The sequence below is a fragment of the Homarus americanus genome, unplaced genomic scaffold (genome assembly GCF_018991925.1).
Source record: "Homarus americanus isolate GMGI-L3 unplaced genomic scaffold, GMGI_Hamer_2.0 scaffold51476, whole genome shotgun sequence".
NCBI classification, from domain to species: Eukaryota; Metazoa; Arthropoda; class Malacostraca; order Decapoda; family Nephropidae; genus Homarus; species Homarus americanus.
The window spans coordinates 679,109-699,094 of NW_024736148.1; the positions used below are offsets into that span (position 1 = coordinate 679,109).

General features: G+C 38.4%; 2 protein-coding genes and 1 non-coding gene across 3 annotated transcripts in view; 2 read left to right on the plus strand and 1 right to left on the minus strand.

Moving 5' to 3' along the window:
- LOC121872005 (intraflagellar transport protein 80 homolog) overlaps nt 1-19,986 on the minus strand; it is a 94,543-nt gene that overhangs the window by 23,412 nt on the left and 51,145 nt on the right. The window lies entirely within an intron of this gene.
- LOC121872009 (zinc finger CCHC domain-containing protein 24-like) lies at nt 213-12,854 on the plus strand. Its single transcript, XM_042374636.1, has 3 exons — nt 213-377; nt 8,770-8,928; nt 12,148-12,854. The coding sequence occupies exons 1-3, from the start codon at nt 228-230 to the stop codon at nt 12,274-12,276; spliced, it is 438 nt and encodes a 145-aa protein (XP_042230570.1). The 5' UTR covers nt 213-227; the 3' UTR covers nt 12,277-12,854.
- Trnar-ucg lies at nt 17,866-17,938 on the plus strand. Its single transcript has one exon. It is a non-coding gene; the product is annotated as a tRNA-Arg (tRNA).

Consider the following 19,986-nt stretch of genomic DNA (forward strand, 5'->3'; position numbering starts at 1 on the left):
ATAAATAATTGCACTCGCCCTCGTACACCTTGACCATAATATTTTGGTGCGTATCTAACCCTTGGTAAAAGCGGTGAATCTCTCATTCTTTATTATGCTTCGCCCACAAGTTAAATATTCTGTCTGTATCAAAGCGCTATCTTGTGTTGCCTTAGATCAAGTCATTACCTGTGTTTCCTCATAAGGTTGCCTATATTGTACTAAATTACCCCTGCTGGCAACTGTGCATGTACGTCACTCATGATGAAATCAGAGTTGACGCACAGGCGACAGTGTTTCTAACACCCACCAAACCGCCACAACACGCTACTCACGGTAATGCAATCAAATTTGTACTTCATAATCAGGATAAAAGATGTGTCTACAGCACACTTCAGGTACGCCCATTTCGACGACTGGGAGCAACAGTAATACCATCATTACATCCCACTTGGACGATCGTGTTATATGCGATTTAACTTAACGTAAAGTAACATACCCTAACCTAACCTAACCCAACCCAACCTCTGATCATTTAACTAAGATGGTAAAAATCGCATAAAACAGATGATCGTCCAAGTGGGATTACATCGTGCCATCACAGTAGGTGATAAGGACACTTTTACATTCTACCATGGCTCTGTGCCCTGTGTATTTAAAACTATACACAACATATAAACCTTTCTCATATTCGTATTAATGTTCTAATCTGGACAGTCAACGATGTTTTGTGGCTCTTAGCGTTTGTGTGTGCTTTAATACGTGTATCACCACACCCTTAACAGCTACTGATATACACATCACGAGGTTTTGTACATGGCTCTTACCGTACAGTATACGTGCAACTATGCTTGTATACAGCAGGTGCGAGACAAAACACCTATACCTATTCTCATCTGACTAACCTCTCCTTGATGGGACCTTATAATTTAGTAAATTGTCCAGTTGTCTTCCCTCAACTTGACCTTACCTCTCCAAGTTCTAGCACACAATCACATATATTAGCCTAAATGGTTGCTAGTAAGACTTAATAATATTTACCCGATATAAAATATATTTCGAACGTATTTTGTGGCCGAATAACGCCCATCACTTGACTATTATAGTACAGGATATCTCCTAAACATCGACCAACAGCTGACGCGCGGGAAAACTCTAATGTACAGTATATTATAAGGTAGAGTTGCAACCAGGGAAAAAAAAGAAGAAAGCCTTTACCATAATGGTTTGAGAAATAATCAAAAGGCAATTGACATCTAGTGTAATTACAAATCTAGTATTACATGTTTAAAGCTGATGAAGCGCAGTAATGTTTATAACATGAACATTACAAACACGTATACATATAAAAATGAACACAGGCACTTAAACAAAGGTATACATTCCAGCTCATACTTACATATATACGTGCACATACACAAACACATTCATATATACGCAAACTAATACTGGTGTATGCACACAAATACACTCACAAACGCATACACAATCGCCGACAAACAACGTAATAAAGACCACTAATACCGAGAACTGGCAAGACAGAAACCGAGACCTCTATAAGTCGACACCGATAACGAGACTATTCGCAATGGTCACAGTGGGTTGATAAAAGATAGGGTGGGAATATGCTGGGGAGGGGGGGAGTAATCTTCAGGTGACTATTGTACAAAGGTCCATCATGAACTGAAGATTAGCCCCCCCTCCCTCCCTCAGGTAGCACCAAACACTCCTGTGTGGGGCGGCGGTCTTCAGTATCGTCAACATAAGCACCAAACCAGCAACTAGCTGAATGGAAATGCTCCAGGCAAGAGAATGATGTTTACCACTCTTCATCCTATTATACAAGCAGTGGTTCATTATTCAGAAAGTAACGTAGGGAAAGGTAGAGACAATAGAGTAACGTTACGGCTGAACTCAAACCTAACCAATTGATTATTCCCCTCCCAATAGACCAGAAAATAAATTCAAGACCGAAGCAACAGAGGCCTAGAAAAATGGTCTCGTGGTCTACAACACTGATACACAGACACAAACACATTCACAACTGCTAATTAATAAATACACGCACATACACACAAAATATACAAATACACACAAAACATACAAATTAATACACCCACCGACAAAAACACAAGCACCCACACCTACACCGACAAAACTTGTTGGTTCCGGGAAGTGAAGAAAGACGAACGCTCTAAACTTCTAAAAGAATATATTAGATTAACTACACCCTGGACCCAAAGTTGTGTACTGTACGTAAATATTACGTACAGTAAATATTACGTTAGGTTAGTGGTAGGTTAAGTTTAGGACAGACTATGCTGGTGGTGTGGCCCACCGTATGGGTTAAGTTAGACTAGATTAGTAGTAGGTTAGGCTATGTTGTGGGGTCCTGCGGTCTGGGTTCCCTATAAACAAGTTAATAGGTTATCTAGTTACGGCAGTGTCAGTGTAATTTCGACAGTATTTTGCCTCACACTGGATGTCAATATTTAGTTATCGGAGAAAGAAATGTTAAAGTACAACTTACAAAAGTTTTTTTTAATATATCAGTTGAAAAGTTGGGGTATGGTTAGGTTAGTATATATACGAGTATACTGTAGGTTCAGTCTGATACGAGTATGCTTAGAAGTATTTTATTTTTTGTTATATATAGGCCACCCAGGCACAGGTCTTCGAGCCACAACGGGGCCTAGGGGGGCGAAAAAATAAGAGTAAAAAGAAAAAGATTATATTAATCTACACCACGAAGATGCCGGAAACCAGCTTTTTGAAGCATATTATTTTAACCAAATAACTAAAATGGTTCAAATATTTCAGAGGCGTGTGTAATACGGGCAAGTTATCTATTTGAGCTTCCACCCACTAGCAGTGATAAGGTGTCTGGTAACCATGACTGGTCACCACCACGTTAATAATGACCCATTGAATAACATTAGTGATAACTAGTAAAGTAAAAGTGATATGGAAAAGTAGAGATTGAAAGATATAGACATAGACAGTTTGATACTGCTAAGTAGAAAAGGGTGAGAGATTAATTGTACTTTCTGGCGTTCTTATTACAATTTATTGGTAGTGCATATACATATAAACACAATCATGAATGCTTTCATAGCAATACTGTATCTATAATGAAATGTGAAACACATTTAAATCCAAGGCGAGGACACCTATGGGATTGTAGCCGATTTTTTTCACCACGTTTCCCACCAGCCTGTGCTGTACCCAAACATGACAACTCGCGCGGCGCCCGGGGCAAGCAGTGTGGAGCTGGGTATAGGATATGACGTAGGGTGACAATGAGTTCACATGGTGTTCTTTAGGTTTATAGTTACAGGACAATCTGTGTGTGTGTTTAGATAACCCAGTTTATTGTACGTAACTAGTGACTTAAATTTGGGAACTTAGGAAATATTGCATCCTATATATGAAACACTGTACCCTTTTCAGCAATCAGTATTAAGGTGTGGTTCAGTTTTCATCACAGCTTCACCAATTTTATGCACATCAGTCTAGCTCAGGGGTCACCAAACTTTTTTCACAGTGGGCCGGATAACTGAAAGAATGACGAGCGCGGGCCGCATAATCATTCTGTTCAATACTTGCAAGCCAGAACGAAAGCTCTGGTAACGTCAGAGCGTAGGCGGAGCTACCACGAGCCAGGGAAGGACTTGGGATCTGGCCCGCGGGCCGTAGTTTGGTGACCCCTGGTCTAGCTTCTACTTTTGCATACCAACAGTGTTTAATATGTATATTGTCAGTAAAGGGGAACGTAGAGAACCAGCCCGGATGGGACCAAGCAGCAGTTCTGAAAATAAGAACATTAGAATGGAGGAAACTGCAGCGGGCCTAGTGACCCATACTGGGCAGTCCCGTTTATACCCAACCCCTATTGCTCATATAAGCATCCAACCTATGTTTGAAGCTATCCAGCGTATTCGAGTTAATGATGATATTTGGTAACTTGTTCCATTCATCCACTACTCTGTTTCCAAACCAGAGTTTACCTATTTCACGCCGAAATCTAAATTTGTCTAATTTAAAACCATTGTTACGAGTTCGCAATTTAGTGCCGTTTATGCTCACTCGCTGTTTCCTGTCCCGTAACCATGCCCTAATCCATTTAAGGATATTACCTTTGATGCCATGCGCTTCTACCTTTCTAATTAGTCTTTCGTGGGGGACTCTGTCGAAGGCTTTGCTAAAGTCGAGATATACCACATCATAATTGTGCTCCTCGTCCACCGATTCGAAAACTGATGAAAAGAATGTTAATAGATTAGTTAGACATGAACGCCCGCTTTTGAAGCCATGTTGGGAATCATTGATCAACTTGTGCTTCTCCAGGTGGTTTCGAATAGAGTTTGAAATAATTGATTCTAGTAATTTACCTACTATTGATGTTAGACTGATTGGGCGGTAGTTAGAGGATAGTGATCTATCCCCCTTCTTGAAAATCGGTATTACATTCGTTATCCTCCAGGATTCTGGTACTACACCTGTTTTTAATGACATGTTAAACAACTTTGCTAAGGGCATACTAAGCTCTTCCTTACATTCCTTTAATACTCTGGCAAATATCTCATCGGGACCAGGTGACTTATTAGACTTCAGTTTGTCTATTTGCTTATTAACATCGTTACTAGTCACTACTATCTCGCTTAATTTGTTTTCTTCACTATCTCTGAATAGAGTCGGTGCCTCGGGTATCATGTTTAAATTTTCGGTGGTGAAAACTGTTGAAAAATATTTATTCAGATTATTGCTCATTTCTCCGTCGTTATCAGTTAGCTCGCCGGTATCTGAACGTCTTGGTCCAATTTTATCTCGTGTTTTAGTTTGACACATTTGGTAGAATCCTTCGGGGTTTGTTTTCGCCTTCCCTGCTACCTTCAGCTCCTCTTGGCTTTTTTTATCTCGGTCTTGACCCTACCGGCCAATACCTTATAATACTCCCGGAGGTAAGTTTCGCCACGATTTATCCTTCTACCTATAGCCTTCCTTTGGCCAATAATGTTCTTTAAATAATTATTTATCCATTTAGGGTCATTGTTGTCTGATCTGAGTTTTTTGTATGGTATGTTCTGCCTTTGTGCATTAAGTAACTCATTATTTAAATTGTCATGGAACTCGGCAATCTCAGATCTCGTTATCAGGTCGTGTCATCTGTCAAGTTTACCACTGTTGTTTTATCTACCCGATATAGTTTTATATTATATTCAATGCGCTTTATGTGTAAATTAAGGTATAATTAAATGAAGATAATTATAGTATTGACCATTTACCGGTAGTTACCAAAATGTGTAACTTGTCTACTGACGTTGGGGTCAGTAGATTGAAGCTGAGGGAATCCATTTCACTAATTAAGGAAACAGGTGTGGAAGCAGTTGAAAGATTATAACTAACCATAGCTCACCTAAGTAGACCTCGGTGACTGGCTCAGGGTTGCTGTCCCTTAATCAAACACCGTTCTTGGAAGTCTCCTGAAAGAGGTCCTGCAACGTCATTTGCTTCTTTAGATAATAAATCTTCAATGAACTCACACTACATTCCCCAAGAAGTTTTTTTTATTATTATTGCACCGTTATCAAGTTCTTGCAAGCTCTTTCTTGATAAACAGTAAAAGGTTTCATAATAGCCCTTGACAAAGTTATCAAGAAGAATGGAGGGAGACTACACAGGGAATTGGCCTCCTTCCCTCGGCATAATAAGGAAATGACGCGTCACCACAAGTTCAGGAACTATAAACAATAGACGAATGAGTTAAGGTATGTGGATAGACTGTAAACTAACAGCATGGTAAGGTGATAATTTGCAATATTCTGATAACTTTATTATCCCTGTACAGACGATTTGGATGGGAGACATGTTTTTTTTCTTTTGATTTTGTTAATGTTCTTCCCAATTTGGGCTGAGTGGTGGACATTGCACAGTGATTAAGCCCATTAATGAAAAGTTCCCAGTGAATTTTATCATAATTTTTCTTGGTAAAACTAAGGCAGATTAAAAGGCCTTGAATAATGCTGAGGGTTAACGTGAGATAGGCTTTCTCTACCCTCTTAGCTGTGCAGTACATCTTACCTTGGCTTGAGCAACCGTACATTATTGTAGTACTGATGATAGTCAGTATGACACCTATTACCAAACTTACAATTCCATATTTTACACACACGCTCAACAGCAAAATCAGTCAATCCTACGACCTGTATGGGAGGTAAAAGACATCCACCTATTTCCATCAAAAACGGCAGTTTAGTATTGCAATATTTTCTTCACGGACACACATACGTGCAGCGACTGCAATAACCCCCGCGACCTGTTTGAACGGGAGAGATTATTGAAGTTTATAAACCAAATTCGATGGATCGAGGAGGCGTAGTTTTAACGTGTGCAAACAGTATCAAATCACCCTGACACTGCAACGTGTACCCGTGAACGTGACTCAGTGGCGGCTTACGTGACTTGGTGCCTTCATCGCTCAACTTATTCACTCACAAAATTCACAAGAGACAACGTCATTTCCCCACCGCTATCAGTGTGAGAACAGACAGGCATGAGAAGATATCACTGCATACGTGACTCAGTGTACTAAGTCTACTCTTAAAATGATAAAGTCCTTTAATTATTATTTATGTTACCGATTCACAATAAGGAGTACAGATAAAAATGCAAGCAGATACAAATACAGGTAAAATTTAAATGTTCGAAAAGGCATAAATAAAATACAAGTACTGCACAGGTATAAATAATGTTCAACGTATAGGTAACATGATGATGATGATGATAATAATGGAGATAAAATGGCAATGGTTTGCCATGGGAAGGGAGAGAAGAGGAAAGATAGAAGGAAAGTTATGAAACGGGAAGTAAAGTAGTAGAAAATAAGAGCAGGTGGGCTATCCACCTAGCTGAGACGATTTGATTGGCTGTGGTGATGGCTGCACCAAGAGGTCGCCCGAGTTCAAAGGGGACGGGGGGCTAAGCTCGCTGGCAAGGAGATATTTGTTATTGTGTTAGTTGGAGAGGTCTACTAGGTCCTTGTGTAACTAGTAGAACACTCTCATCGTTTATTTTTAATATTATGGTCTAAAATAAGGTGTGACTGGCGTCAAGAAGTTATTTATGGGGTGGTGTATAATGGGTCTGGCTGCATCCCGGAAGACACAACTCAGCTCGGTAGGCCGCATATAGTAAGCTCTAGCTCGGTAGGCCGCATATAGTAAGCTCTAGCTCGGTAGGCCGCATACGGCATACTATAGTTACTACCTACTTTCAATCAGTTATATTGAGTGAGGGGGAGGGGGGACTGATACCATCGCGACTTGTAAACAAAAACGTTGGCGGAGGTATGTAGATGGATTTTTTTCTTTTTTTTCTTAAATACATACTGTTACTGTGAAATTCTCAACTGTAAGTCAATTTACTAAGAAATTGTCTGCTTGCGTACGTTTTTGGTTTCTGTGAACGGAAGTCCGGCACTCAGCTCACATCTAAATATAGCGGCAAAGTTCTGTAAACGAATTGCCAAGTCACTAGCAGCCGGCAGCGCTGGCTAACACGTTCCCTTCGTGTCCTGTCTACCCATGCTCCCAGTATCGCAACAGCTCTCTCAAAGTCTCTCTCAGTGCTCCTGGTGCTGACGTGAGCTGAAGAAGTTTTAAAGTGATACGTGTTCAAAAGACGTCCAAAAGTATTATACATTGTTCAACATATGTATAACAGCTACCACTCTCCCCAGATAATCTTCTCTACTTATTATTACTGTAAGTTATATGTCCTTGTACTACAGAGTTTTATAATAAGCTACTTTTATTATTATTACTATTCAAGAATGTCCACTGAAAATGAGGGTAAATAACATGCTCTGAGAAATACACTAACAAGCTCTGTAAAGGAACAACAATGAGCGTTTGTACACGGTCCGACTAATTACACAAATGTAGCCAAATGTAGCCGCAATGAAGTCAAATAATGGTCCTACATGAATAAATAGGACTGCTAATCACTTCTCGACTAGTATTTGGTGTCAGAAAGTCACAAAAAATTGGAAAACTTACTTTAATCTGAGTTAATAGATCGCGTGCATGTACCGAGGGAGCGAGGAATTACCCAAATGTACCCAAATGTAGCCGCAATGAAGTCAAATGATGGTCGTACAAGCGTAATTCGGGCTGTGAATCACTTCTCGATTATTATTTGGTGTCAAAGTAAAAAAAAATTGGTAAACTTAATTTAATCTGAGTTGTGTTGTTAGGTTAGATTAGGTTAGGTACATGCACTCGATCTATTAACTCAGATTAAATTAAGTTTACCAATTTTTTGTGACTTTGTGACACCAAATACTAGTCGAGAAATGATTGGCAGTCCGATTTATTCATCTAGGACCATTATTTGACTTCATTGCAGCTACATTTGGGTAATTAGTCGGACCCTTTGTACACACCGCCCGTCGCTACTACCGATTGAATGATTTAGTGAGGCCTTCGGACTCACTTATTCTTAGTCTATTAAAGATATATTGTACAGTACTTACTTCTTACTTTCCTAGAAACATGGAATTTGTCATAAGGTATTTATCTCTTTATTTTATTTTACTTTTTTTTATTTAAACAATTATGGATGGAGCATCCATTTGGACTCTATGGCAGATACACTAGATATAACACACAGTTATCCTAGTGAAATAGAACTGTCTCTTTACAATTCCCTAGATGTCTAAAGTATCCTTGGTTTTATTGAAAATACAGTATCCATAACTTTATAATGTCTTAAAATAAATATTTTTTACAGATGGCAGGTGTCGGCCTTACCCCATACCAGGGCAAGATGAGGGCATGTGGAATGTTCCACTGTAAGAAATGTGATAAGAACTGGTTTTCTGCTAATTCTTGGGCCAATACCTTCCAAAAATGCAAAGGTTGCAATGGCAAGATCTATCCTTATAAACAGGTAAGTTGTATGGATTTCCTTTTGTAATTAATGTAGTATGATATAAAATATAATATACGGTACTGAAGTTAAAATATAGTCTTTAATACAGGTAAGGTACAATGTGCCGTGCTTCCTTATTCCTTCTCAGTTATGTACCATAATAGCAATACTGTACTGTATTCACTACTTCACCGAGAAACATTTATTGATCTTTGTATAATTTTTAAAGTCCTCAAGTTTGATGTGTAGGACTTGAGTTGTGTGTGACCAAAATGAGTAATGATATTCAGCATTTACAGTACAGTACTGTATATAATATCCCTAATTACTGTACTGTATACAGGTACTGTACATTCTAACTACTGTAATGTGTCAATACAGTGGTAATGTTACACTATAAGTTAATATACTGTACTAAGTACTGTACAGTACAGTATAACAGTTTTGTAAGAGATACAGCCATTCAAATGTTAAGGTGGTGTTCATGGTGTTTTCACTGAAATGTACTGTATAATAAAGACTTGAGAGATATTCTAGTAGGAAAGATTTACAGGAGGCAGGGCCAGCACCAATTAAAGGAACTTTCTTGATATAATACATTAACCGAACTAATCTTATTGTAAGTTCTGAAAATAAAATTTGCTATTGCAGAGAATTTCATTCTCAATCCATTATGGTACAGTACAGTACTATAAAGTCAGCAACAGACACATCAGTGATAAATTTTTAATTAATTTTAAAATATAATTCATTTCCTCACTTACTAGCAGTTTGGGTGGTTGATCCATTCATTGTTGTGAACTTAACTGCTTAGTGTAGTAGAAGAAGTAACTGGAGTACCCAGAGGAAACCTGTGATGTTTGGTAGGGTCACACCCTTTCCACATGTCTCAGGCCAAGAGTCAAACCCATGACACAGTGGTGGGAGATATCATACACAAATTACCGCTGTATCACCAACACCCCCAACATCTTCTTGCTACCTGCCATTCTAAGCTCTTCTTCACTGCAATAACCAATCCCACCAGAGCTACTGAGATAGATCATACAGTATCTGGTCTAACAACACTCCTAACAATGTTACGAGTTAGATAATTTATCGTAAAATCTCAGATTACTCCCCAGTTTTGCTATGAAGAAAAACAGCCACTAAAATTGAAGACTTACATTGTCATCATAAAATACAGGGTTAACTGCATTAACAATATCCTCCTGTTCAAAGACAACTAACTTAATGCTAAGTGGGATCTTCTCTATGTCTCCAGTAACCCAAATGTGAATTGGTGCAACATCTCCAGCATCTACAGTGCCTGCTTTGAAAATTTTCTCCCCTTAAAAATAGGATAGATTACAGTAAATTAATCTCCAAGCCTTCTGTTACAGCTGAAACCAAGGATGTGGTACTGTAACAGAAAAATACAAACTCCAGAGAAAGTTTGTGAAAAGGCCCAAAACATTTAGTGCTGCTTACCAATGTCAAAAGAGAGTAACACAATCAGTTAGAAATGCCAGCTGTTACTATTATGAAATAAATTACAGTTATCATCAGACAACAACAGGAAAACTTGGAGTACTGTATCAGTAATTATATCCATAACAGAAGCACTCAACTTATAGCCCCACACCCAGGTTTTATGATGGATGATATACCTGTAATTGTAACAGAAGCCTTGCTACCAACCATTTTTTTTTTTTTTTAACCATATTCGCCACTTATCAGCTTACTAGCCGTTGGGCGGTTTATCCAGTGTTAGTACAGGAGGGAACTGGGAAACCTGTGGTGTTTGGTAGTGAGGGTCACACTGGATAACACCCTTCTCATGTGTGTCTGGGCCGAGGCTCGAACCCTTGACATATTGGTGAGAGTTAAGCGCGTTACCGCTGTATCGCCAACTCTCACTACTGTATATCACTTTTATCACTATTCGCTGAAACATTCCTAATCACCTAGAGGAATTTAGAGCCTACTTGTTCTTGTACCCCGTAAATGAACTAATGGATATCATAAAAAGGTCCAAAGATGCAGCAACAGGCACTGATTACATAGCAAAGAGCATCATAATGAAAGTGGCCACACTATTACTATCTGATCTCTTTCACGTTTGCAACTCCTCCTTTACTAGCAGTGTCTTTCCAGATAAACTGATAATAACCAAAGTACATCCTGCACATAAAACTGTTGATAAGAGGTCTTTTCAAAAACTACCATACATAACAGTCCTCCCTGCCTTAAGTTACTTGAGAACTTCATCTATGGCCATGTATTTGTGTGGCTGCATATCCATCTGACAACTATCACAAAAGATTTCCAAATAGGGCTCAATTTATGCTTGGGATCATATTTATGCATATTTTTTGCAAGAGTAATCCTATCCCTGTTCAGGGCTAGGGTTGTGAACTCTTGGAACAATCTGCCAGAGAGCAGTGTGATGGCACCGAGTGTGAGCTCATTCAAGACCAGATTTGACCATCACTGGTGCAGGTACAAACACATCCTGGAACCAGTAAGTGCCCAGTGCTTGTCAACAGTGCTTAATAGAAACATAACTGATTGCCAGGCTTGATCAGTGGTGAAAAGGATAAGTAAAGTCAGCCAGTGGAAGCCCTCTGTTTACTCCAGAATATACTCTAGTACAGTATAAGAAATTTAACTCTGATGCGAATTATAAAACTATTTTTTTTCTATAGGAAGTTAGATATTTCCTTACAAGGACATAGAGTGATGGAAGCTTTGATTTAGAGACTGATAAAAACACAACACTACACAAAATATTTAGATTGTGCTAAATGAGAAGAACAAACCAACCACTCAAATGGCTAGTAAATTGGTAACTGGCAAGAAAAATAAGAAAACAAAAACATCTCCCATGGGTTTAAACTGCAAACTAACCTTTTTGATCCTCCACCACACTATAACAACAACCTCATTAGTGCAAAAATGTGTACACATTGGCAGTACCCAGTGGTAAATATAAACTCTGAGCTTGATCAATATTTAAAATAATTCTGAGAAGGCAGCAATCCTACTTCATGTCAACTTCATAGTGATACAAACATTCCCCTTACACTACTTGATTGACCTGGTACACTATATTTAATTTAGGCAGCTATTATAAAGTTTTTATTATGTGGAGGGTAAACCAGATTAACTTTTTATCTCACTTATCATTGTTGCTGAAGAAAACCCACTTCTTTTCTCCTGACGGTGTAATTGACTTCCATATTCCCTTGTCAACAGTTCCAACCATGGAAGGGTACCGGTGCTCGTAAAGGTATTCCCCCACATCCTCAAAATCTGTGCCAGAGGTGTATGAAACTAGGAAGGTTTTGTGGTTTGACTATACGCAAATATATGGCAGAAGAGTAACCACTGCTGACTCCTATAAATCCTTAACCCACTGTAAAATCTGTGATAAAATGGTGTCTTATCTCAGCATTAGGAGAATAAATTCTCTACCACCGTGAATATAGTACTGGGACATATACAGTCTCAGTACAATACTGTACTTATGGTCATGTAAAGACCTCGAGACAAAAATAATACAGTAATAATAAAAATGTATACAAAATACTATAAACCTATCCTGTATTCTTACTAACTTTAGTATGTAAAAATACAAATTAAATTTTTTTGTTATTTATCATTCACTGTACTACATAATGCTACTTTTAAATTCTAAATTACTGTCCTTACTGCATGTACATTTTCCAGTGAACATTTCTCTTGTTACCGTTGGGAAGAAAATCCTTTCTACTGTATAAACTGCAGATTGATTTCCATTATGCTTTATTTTTTTTTCTTTGCAAAGGTAAGTTACAGTAATTAATTAATGATAGACTGTCTTCATCCTTGAGTAACTCCATAATTTTTAAAAAGGTTCAATATGTCGACAAATGTTCAGTACCTCCATGTATCATACAGCGTACTATACAGTTTGTACTGCACAGTATACTTTATTTTATCCTCTTCACCACTGTTGCACAGTATCTGGACATATATATTCAGTATATAAGAAAAACATCCATTTGTTTTAAATTACTCCTATTAAAAACTGTAAAATACAAAATTTAAAACTCATATAAATTATAGACCTTTTAAAAATTACCTGGCACTATACAGTACTGTATTTCCAATTCCAGTACTGTGTGTAATTCCTTTTAAAACACTGAAAAGTACAGTACTGTACTGTATTTACCAGACATAGGATAAATGATCAGAACATAACAGGAACAAAGTTAAAGTGGAGTGTCATATATTGTATACTTAGAAATTTTTATGATAAATATGATGCTGTACTGTACAGTATATGAAAATGTAAAAAAAAAATTTTTGTAAAGAAAAATTAAACATGAATTATCTTAATTACTTTCCTGCTAAAGTTCATGTTTCAAATTTTTTTTTATGAATGGCAAAATGTAAGTACTGTACTGTAGAGTAAAACAATATAGGTACTGTACAGTATACAGTAGTATAAAGTACATAACTGTTGTTAATTCATAAATAAAGGTACAGTCAAAGAAATAATAACTGATATTCAATCAATTAGACGAAGGACAGCTGAAAAAGCAGAGAGATGCTTGTTTCCAGTAGTCCTTTTGCCAGCGACAATGTCACCAATCGGGGGTTACAGTGGGCCGGATACGCGTGAAAGAATCCAGGAAAAAAGTCACGGAAAAACCTAACCTACTGTAACTTGACCTAACCAATGTACAATGCCATCACGGGTTTCCGATTTCAGTTTCCTCCTGTACTAATACAGTGATCCCTCGGTTAACGAACGCCTCAGTTAACGAATTACCTTCCATAAGAATATTAAATTCGGTTAACGAACAAAAAATTCAGTTAACGAAACTTTTACGAAATCGTGTCGACATGTTTTCGCTTGCTCACCAGATAGAATATTAGTTTGCCAATACAGTAATCGGTTCTTGGGCTTAAATTCGTTCCCATTTGAGTAAATATCAAGACGGTTGTACTATTCAATAATTTTCCAAGTTTTATATTAAATTTTTTAGTCATTTTAACATATTTAACAGAATTGCAGTACAGGAAACTAGTTTTTGGTGTGCCAATCAGCCACTCGACTCACCTAGCAAGGCGTCAGTTTGTATCTCTGGTCCTCTCTTGCTTGTGACTCTTGAACATAAACTATTCTTACGTTTTTACAGTACAATTATTGGTCATTCTGAAATTTAGTTTACATATTGACAATATATAGTGCAGTGCAGTGTTGATTTAAAGAAAATAATCTTGAATTACACCTAGTGAATTTAAAATTTTATGGGTGAAATGACAGCATGGGGTGATTTCTCTTCTCACCTTCTCCACCCCCACTTCTAATTCCCATCATCATCATCAGCCAGAAGCCTTCTACATACACACCTCAGAGTAAGTGTACTTTACTGTTTATTTTTACTTTGTATGTAATTTTTGGTGAGCTGGAACCAATTACCCAAAATCCCATTGAAACAATGGTTTCGGTTAATGAACGACCTTCTGGAGCGAATTGTGTTCGTTAACCGAGGGACCACTGCACTGACTACATTAACCGCCCACACGACTATAATAGTAAGCTTATCAAGAGGAGGAAAAATCTCAACTGTTGGTATTTCCTTTCTCTCCTCTACCAATTTGCCTGGGGCCTCCAAATGAGCCATAATTAATTTAGAAATACTGTACATGATCAAACTGTAAATGATAAAATTTATACCGTATAAGTTTCGAACTAGTTTCTGAAACATAGCTGCAGTACTGTATATTACTTAATTGTCAGGAAGTACCATAATTATATTGGAAGTGGCTATTGAGTTGGGTCAGCCGGTAAAATATCTCGAGGGCTATTGAGCCGGGTCGGATGGAGGAAGAATAGATAGGGGAATATGTAAATGAATGAGAGAAAAATAGAGGAGACAGGTGGACACCAATGGATAAACAGACAGCAAAACACAGTAGAACGAAGAACGTAAGAGGGAGAGCGGAAGGAATACCAAGAGATAGAGAATACAAATTACAGTAGAATGAACAATGAAAGGAAGAGGGGAATACCGAGAGATCGATAGATAAATAGAGAAAGCAAAATAAAATGAGGAAAGAAAGAAGGGTCCACAGAGGAATAGTATAAAGAGGTAGTATTATTGTGTCATTAACTTATAAGAAACAATAACTATAATAATACTAATATAAATAACAATATCTAGCTCCAAAAATGAACGGTTGTGAAGGTGAAGCCCAAATATGAACGCCAGTAAAGTTAAATGACAGTGGAGATGAACGATAGTGAAAATAGACGCTACTGAAAATGGTCGCCAGTGGAGAGGAATGTATATTTTATTTGAAATTAGTTGGGTACTAAGGAAAGAAGGAACATACGGATGCCAACATAAGGCGGAGGATATAATTAATAACTTAAATTATTCCTTTCCGCTTTGGAATTACGCTGATTGTGATGCAAATTTGAGCCTGTAACTTTTGAAACTTTTGAAACGTCATCGTGTACAGTATACTGTAGGCTGTGTGCACTGGCAAGGATAAGATATTTTCTTGTATACGGTGTTGAAACAGTAGTAGGATACAAGTGTTGGAAATACTGCACATAGCATTTCGTTTCGTAGTCACTGAAAGGCTGGAATTTCATAGTGAATTATGAAATGAGCCAAGGGGTGGATTTTCAAGTGATCCAAAAAATCATATTGAATTATCAGTACAATTGTATATTCTGATATACAATTATAACTGTATAAGAACAATATAACCTGGGAGGTACCAGTGTGGGTGGAAGTGTACAAGGGTAAAGCATGGTCACATCCTCGTACCGTGTATTTCTATTGTAGAATACACATAGAAGTCCCGCGTAGCTTTCTTCTGGCTCGTTCTTTAATAAGCAGTGAATAATTTGAATATAAATGTCATATATTTTGCACGAGATAAAAATTAATCACCTCTATCACATTACAGTAGTGATTTAAGAGTTCTAGTATATATATATATATATATATATATATATATATATATATATATATATATATATATATATATATATATATATATATATATATTGTCATGATCGTGATGACGGCTAACCTGAAAACCTTAAGGATTCATATTACGCTCAAACGTCCACAAAACCTTCTGAGTCCCCCAGTGGAAACGTCCTCCGTTTTCTCTGTTTCCCCGTCTTTGTTTAGTGGGAACTTTGAATATAATCCACGGATTTAGTAGCAGACGCTGTATGTTGGGCCCTGTTGCCATCCAACCCTTTGTAATCAATTTAATTTTGCTTTTGATAGCTGAGTCAGAGCGTTGTTAGTGAAGATAATAGTAGGGAATGAAACTGAGTTCATAGTCTCAATTTCAACGTCAGAGTGTACAGTGAATTAATTCATCGGAATAGAAGTAGGTGGACTCCCTGGTCTGTTTTGAGTGAGGGCCCCGCGGGCATTTCTACCATAAGTGAGTGCCCGTCCCTTCATCCATACAGGTATGCCATTCCACTCTGTGTTGTAATTCGCCCTTCTTTAAGTGATTTGACCCAATTAATAGTTGATTGTGCAAGTGTTACAGTAACGTAGTTGATATGCTCTGAGTGAAGTCATATTTACGTCTTTAACTTCCCCTGAAACGTGCGTGACAGAGACGTGACCGATCGCCCGAGCGGCGAGCGAGCCGACCTTTTGGTGAAGAATATAAAGGAAAAGAGACGTGACCGATCGCCCAAGCGGCTAACAAGCCGATCAGTGGCGAAGAGGATAAAAAAAAAAGTAAAAAAGTGATGTTGTTGTCACTGTTAGTGAGTGCCCGTCCCTTCATCCATCCAGATCCCATTGTGATTCTTGCATCGCTCTACCATCCAACAACGGCCTCGGATGTATTGGATGTCCAGCCGGGATCATATATGAGAAGATGGCACCGATGCGGCCTGATTAATGTGCTCCACGGCTTCGTTGGACCAGACCCCAGACCCGCCATGTGTCTGGCTACCCCACAATAACAACAGCCCCAGTGCTCTACCCTGGGTTACTCCTTGGAAGTATATGTCCACAGAGAGTGTTGTAACATGTAGGTTAGGGATAATTAGTTGGAAATAATTATCCCGTGTTGGGTAGTGGACCCCTGCATATACTAGTGTCATTGTTTACGTATATGTTGAATAATCTACAATGAGTGCCATGTAATGTACCACCAGTAATGTTGTGAGTAAGAGTAAAGAAGGTACTGAGTTTGCACTAAGCCCAGGAGGTGAGCCTGGTAATTATATGATTAATACAATATCTTTCCCCCATTGATTGCATATTAATAAATTTGTTTCTAGAGTACTTTAGGTGTATTCATTTCTCCCACAGTATTTTACCTTTATTTCCATCCAAGTGACCTGATACCAAAATTACCATACTCGCGTGCCTAGACCCTCGACCATGCTACCAAAAGAATGCCCAGGCTACCAAGAATAGGTGACGGAACTGAGTAAGAGTAAGAACTAAGAGAAGTAAATAAGATGAGGGTGGTGTAGAAACAGAGAGGGAACCGGCTCCCTCACATTGGTGGCAGGCCTAAAACCCGCCCCCTCACGAGTAATAAAATGAATTAAACTCATACACAGATTTACAAAAGTAAACACATACACGAGGGAAATAGATAAAAAGTAGTAAGTCTTTGTAAAGAGAAGACATTAGGCTGTACTAAACAAATAAACTAACCCAGACGACGTTAATAATTCTGGGAGAAAAGGATCAATACTGTGGGACAGGTAAAGGGGCGAGTCCTTCACAACCACCTGAAGAGGTAAATAGGGGGCGATAAAGGCGTTGGCGTCACGGTCGCAGTGGGGGCTCCCAGGGTGGCCACTGGCCAACAAACTTAGTAACAGGGGACGGCAACAGGGAGGAATGCTCAGCACGTTGCGCAAACAATGGCTACTCACCTGAAATAGACTTGAATCGATCACAATCGGCTTTACATGACCGTGTGGCCTAATGGATAAGGCGTCGGACTTCGGATCCGAAGATTGCAGGTTCGAGTCCTGTCACGGTCGGCACAAAAGTTTTGTTGCATGAGAAAGCGCAATTACTCAGTACTTGTGTTGATACTGACAGTGTGGTTGTTCGGCATCACCATTCTACAGCAATGAAAAACCGCATAGGAACAATATGTGGGTTCATTTACAACACTGTAAAACGTATAATATGTTTTTACCTGGGGCAGACGGACAAGGCTCAGTGTATTGATAATATAAACATTATAGAATGTCTTAATAAACATACTAAAACTGTTAACATAAGTATGAGTAATGGCATGTACTGTACAAATTGTATCACTGATCGGTTTTGTAAGCAGGTAAAAATTTTGGTAACCAGTCAGTGAGCTGAGCATGATGTCTCCAAGGTCTCGCCTCACTCTCCCGTCCTGGAGGTACTGTATATTGGCCTTGGTACTAATTCCACAGTTGCCGTATACTGCAAATCTATCAATTTTACAATTTTAACTGATACACGAGCCCTACATTGTCAAGTAGCGAAAATCTTAAGCATTCGAATACCGAGTAAAATGTTTTGACCTGACAACCACAGTAACCAGTACTGAGTATTATACGAGCCACGATTATAGAATGTAAGTCAGTGGTGCTCTTTAATGGTACAGTATCAGCATAGTAAGTGTTTAGGTGTTTTCTAATAGCTTGTCTTTTGCAATCGATCAAAGAGCCATCCTCGTGTTAAAAACTAGCGACTTTGAATATCTGATTCAGTAGTTTTCTGCATCTCTGGAACCCAGCTTTTAATATAACTCGTCCATCCATCCCATTCTCTGCCTTCCCCAGAGCTTCCTACCAATTTCCAAAGCCATTTTGAATAATCGCGACTAATATTAATGTGCCTATATTCCCGACAGCTTTTAATTCTTGGGCTGACGTTAGTACCTTTGAACCGCTTACAACTTCACATGCTCCCGACGCTTGGCATGACGTTACCTGAACACTATGATTTCCGAATGTGTGTGTGTGTCTTCGCGATTTAATAAGTTTGTGTTTGTTTATTTGCTTGTTTGTATACAGCACGTATGTACATACCGTAAAGTATATGAGAGTCTGTAAATATTTTATTATTTTTGTATTGGTTTTACTTGCATAGTAGCTAAAACAACTATCTGTGCATACTTTGTGGGAAACAATATGAGACCATGGACGATGGATTTTGGTATGTGAGGGCTGTCACTAGTCACACGTATAATTTGGGAGCATATCGACCCCCACCTGCACAGATATTTGTTTTATCTACTGTACAAGCATTCTTGTTTCCTCGTGTGTGCGACCTTGAGTGTTTTACTGTTGACGGTACACCAGCTAGCTTCCTCTCACTTGCCTGGTACAAGGCGGCTGGTGTCCATTACACAATTATCCGTGCCCTTGATCCCGGGGCTGACATGATTAAAATCATATAGATAACATACAGTAATATACACAAGGTCACAAAACACAGGAGCAATTCAGAATTTGTTCCTGCCCATTGTGACATGACTTGTACTGGACCTGTCCCAAAGCCCCCCAAAAAAATTCAGATTTGAAAGACTGTATGATGGTGCCTGCCTGCACAGTTACATACTGTTGTTGCTTCCTCGGCAGGAACTGAATGATTATTTTCAACTTTTGGACTTATCCAGTCAAAAATTAGAGACCGTACAGTTAATGAAAGAGCATCATGTATGTTAATGTTTTTCGAACATTAACAAAGCTAATCTTTTTGTCTTCTATAAGTTCTACTGGTCTTGAATAAAGACGAAAGCTAAGGTGCTCCGTTGTTTCCTTTTTTCCCGTGTGATTTTATCGATATATATATATATATATATATATATAATTTTTTTTTTTAACCATCTATCCAGACCAGTGATGGGCAGCAGTGTGCCGCTTCTGTGACCCTCCATCTCAAGACTAAACTTTGTCATGCGCACTAACCATTGCCCCAGGAATACGCATACATACATAAATACATACATACATACATACATTAAATACAGCATGTTTCATAATGAGTTACAGAAAATTATCATCCATACATATATCAACTTCAAATAAAAACAAAAGACACA

Coding starts and splice junctions, on each gene's coding strand:
- LOC121872009 (XM_042374636.1), top strand. CDS start 228: ATGTACGTCACTCATGATGAAATCAGAGTTGACGCACAGGCGACAGTG. Junction 378..8,769: donor GTGTCTACAGCACACTTCAG/GTACGCCCATTT, acceptor TATTTTTTACAG/ATGGCAGGTGTCGGCCTTAC. Junction 8,929..12,147: donor AGATCTATCCTTATAAACAG/GTAAGTTGTATG, acceptor CCTTGTCAACAG/TTCCAACCATGGAAGGGTAC.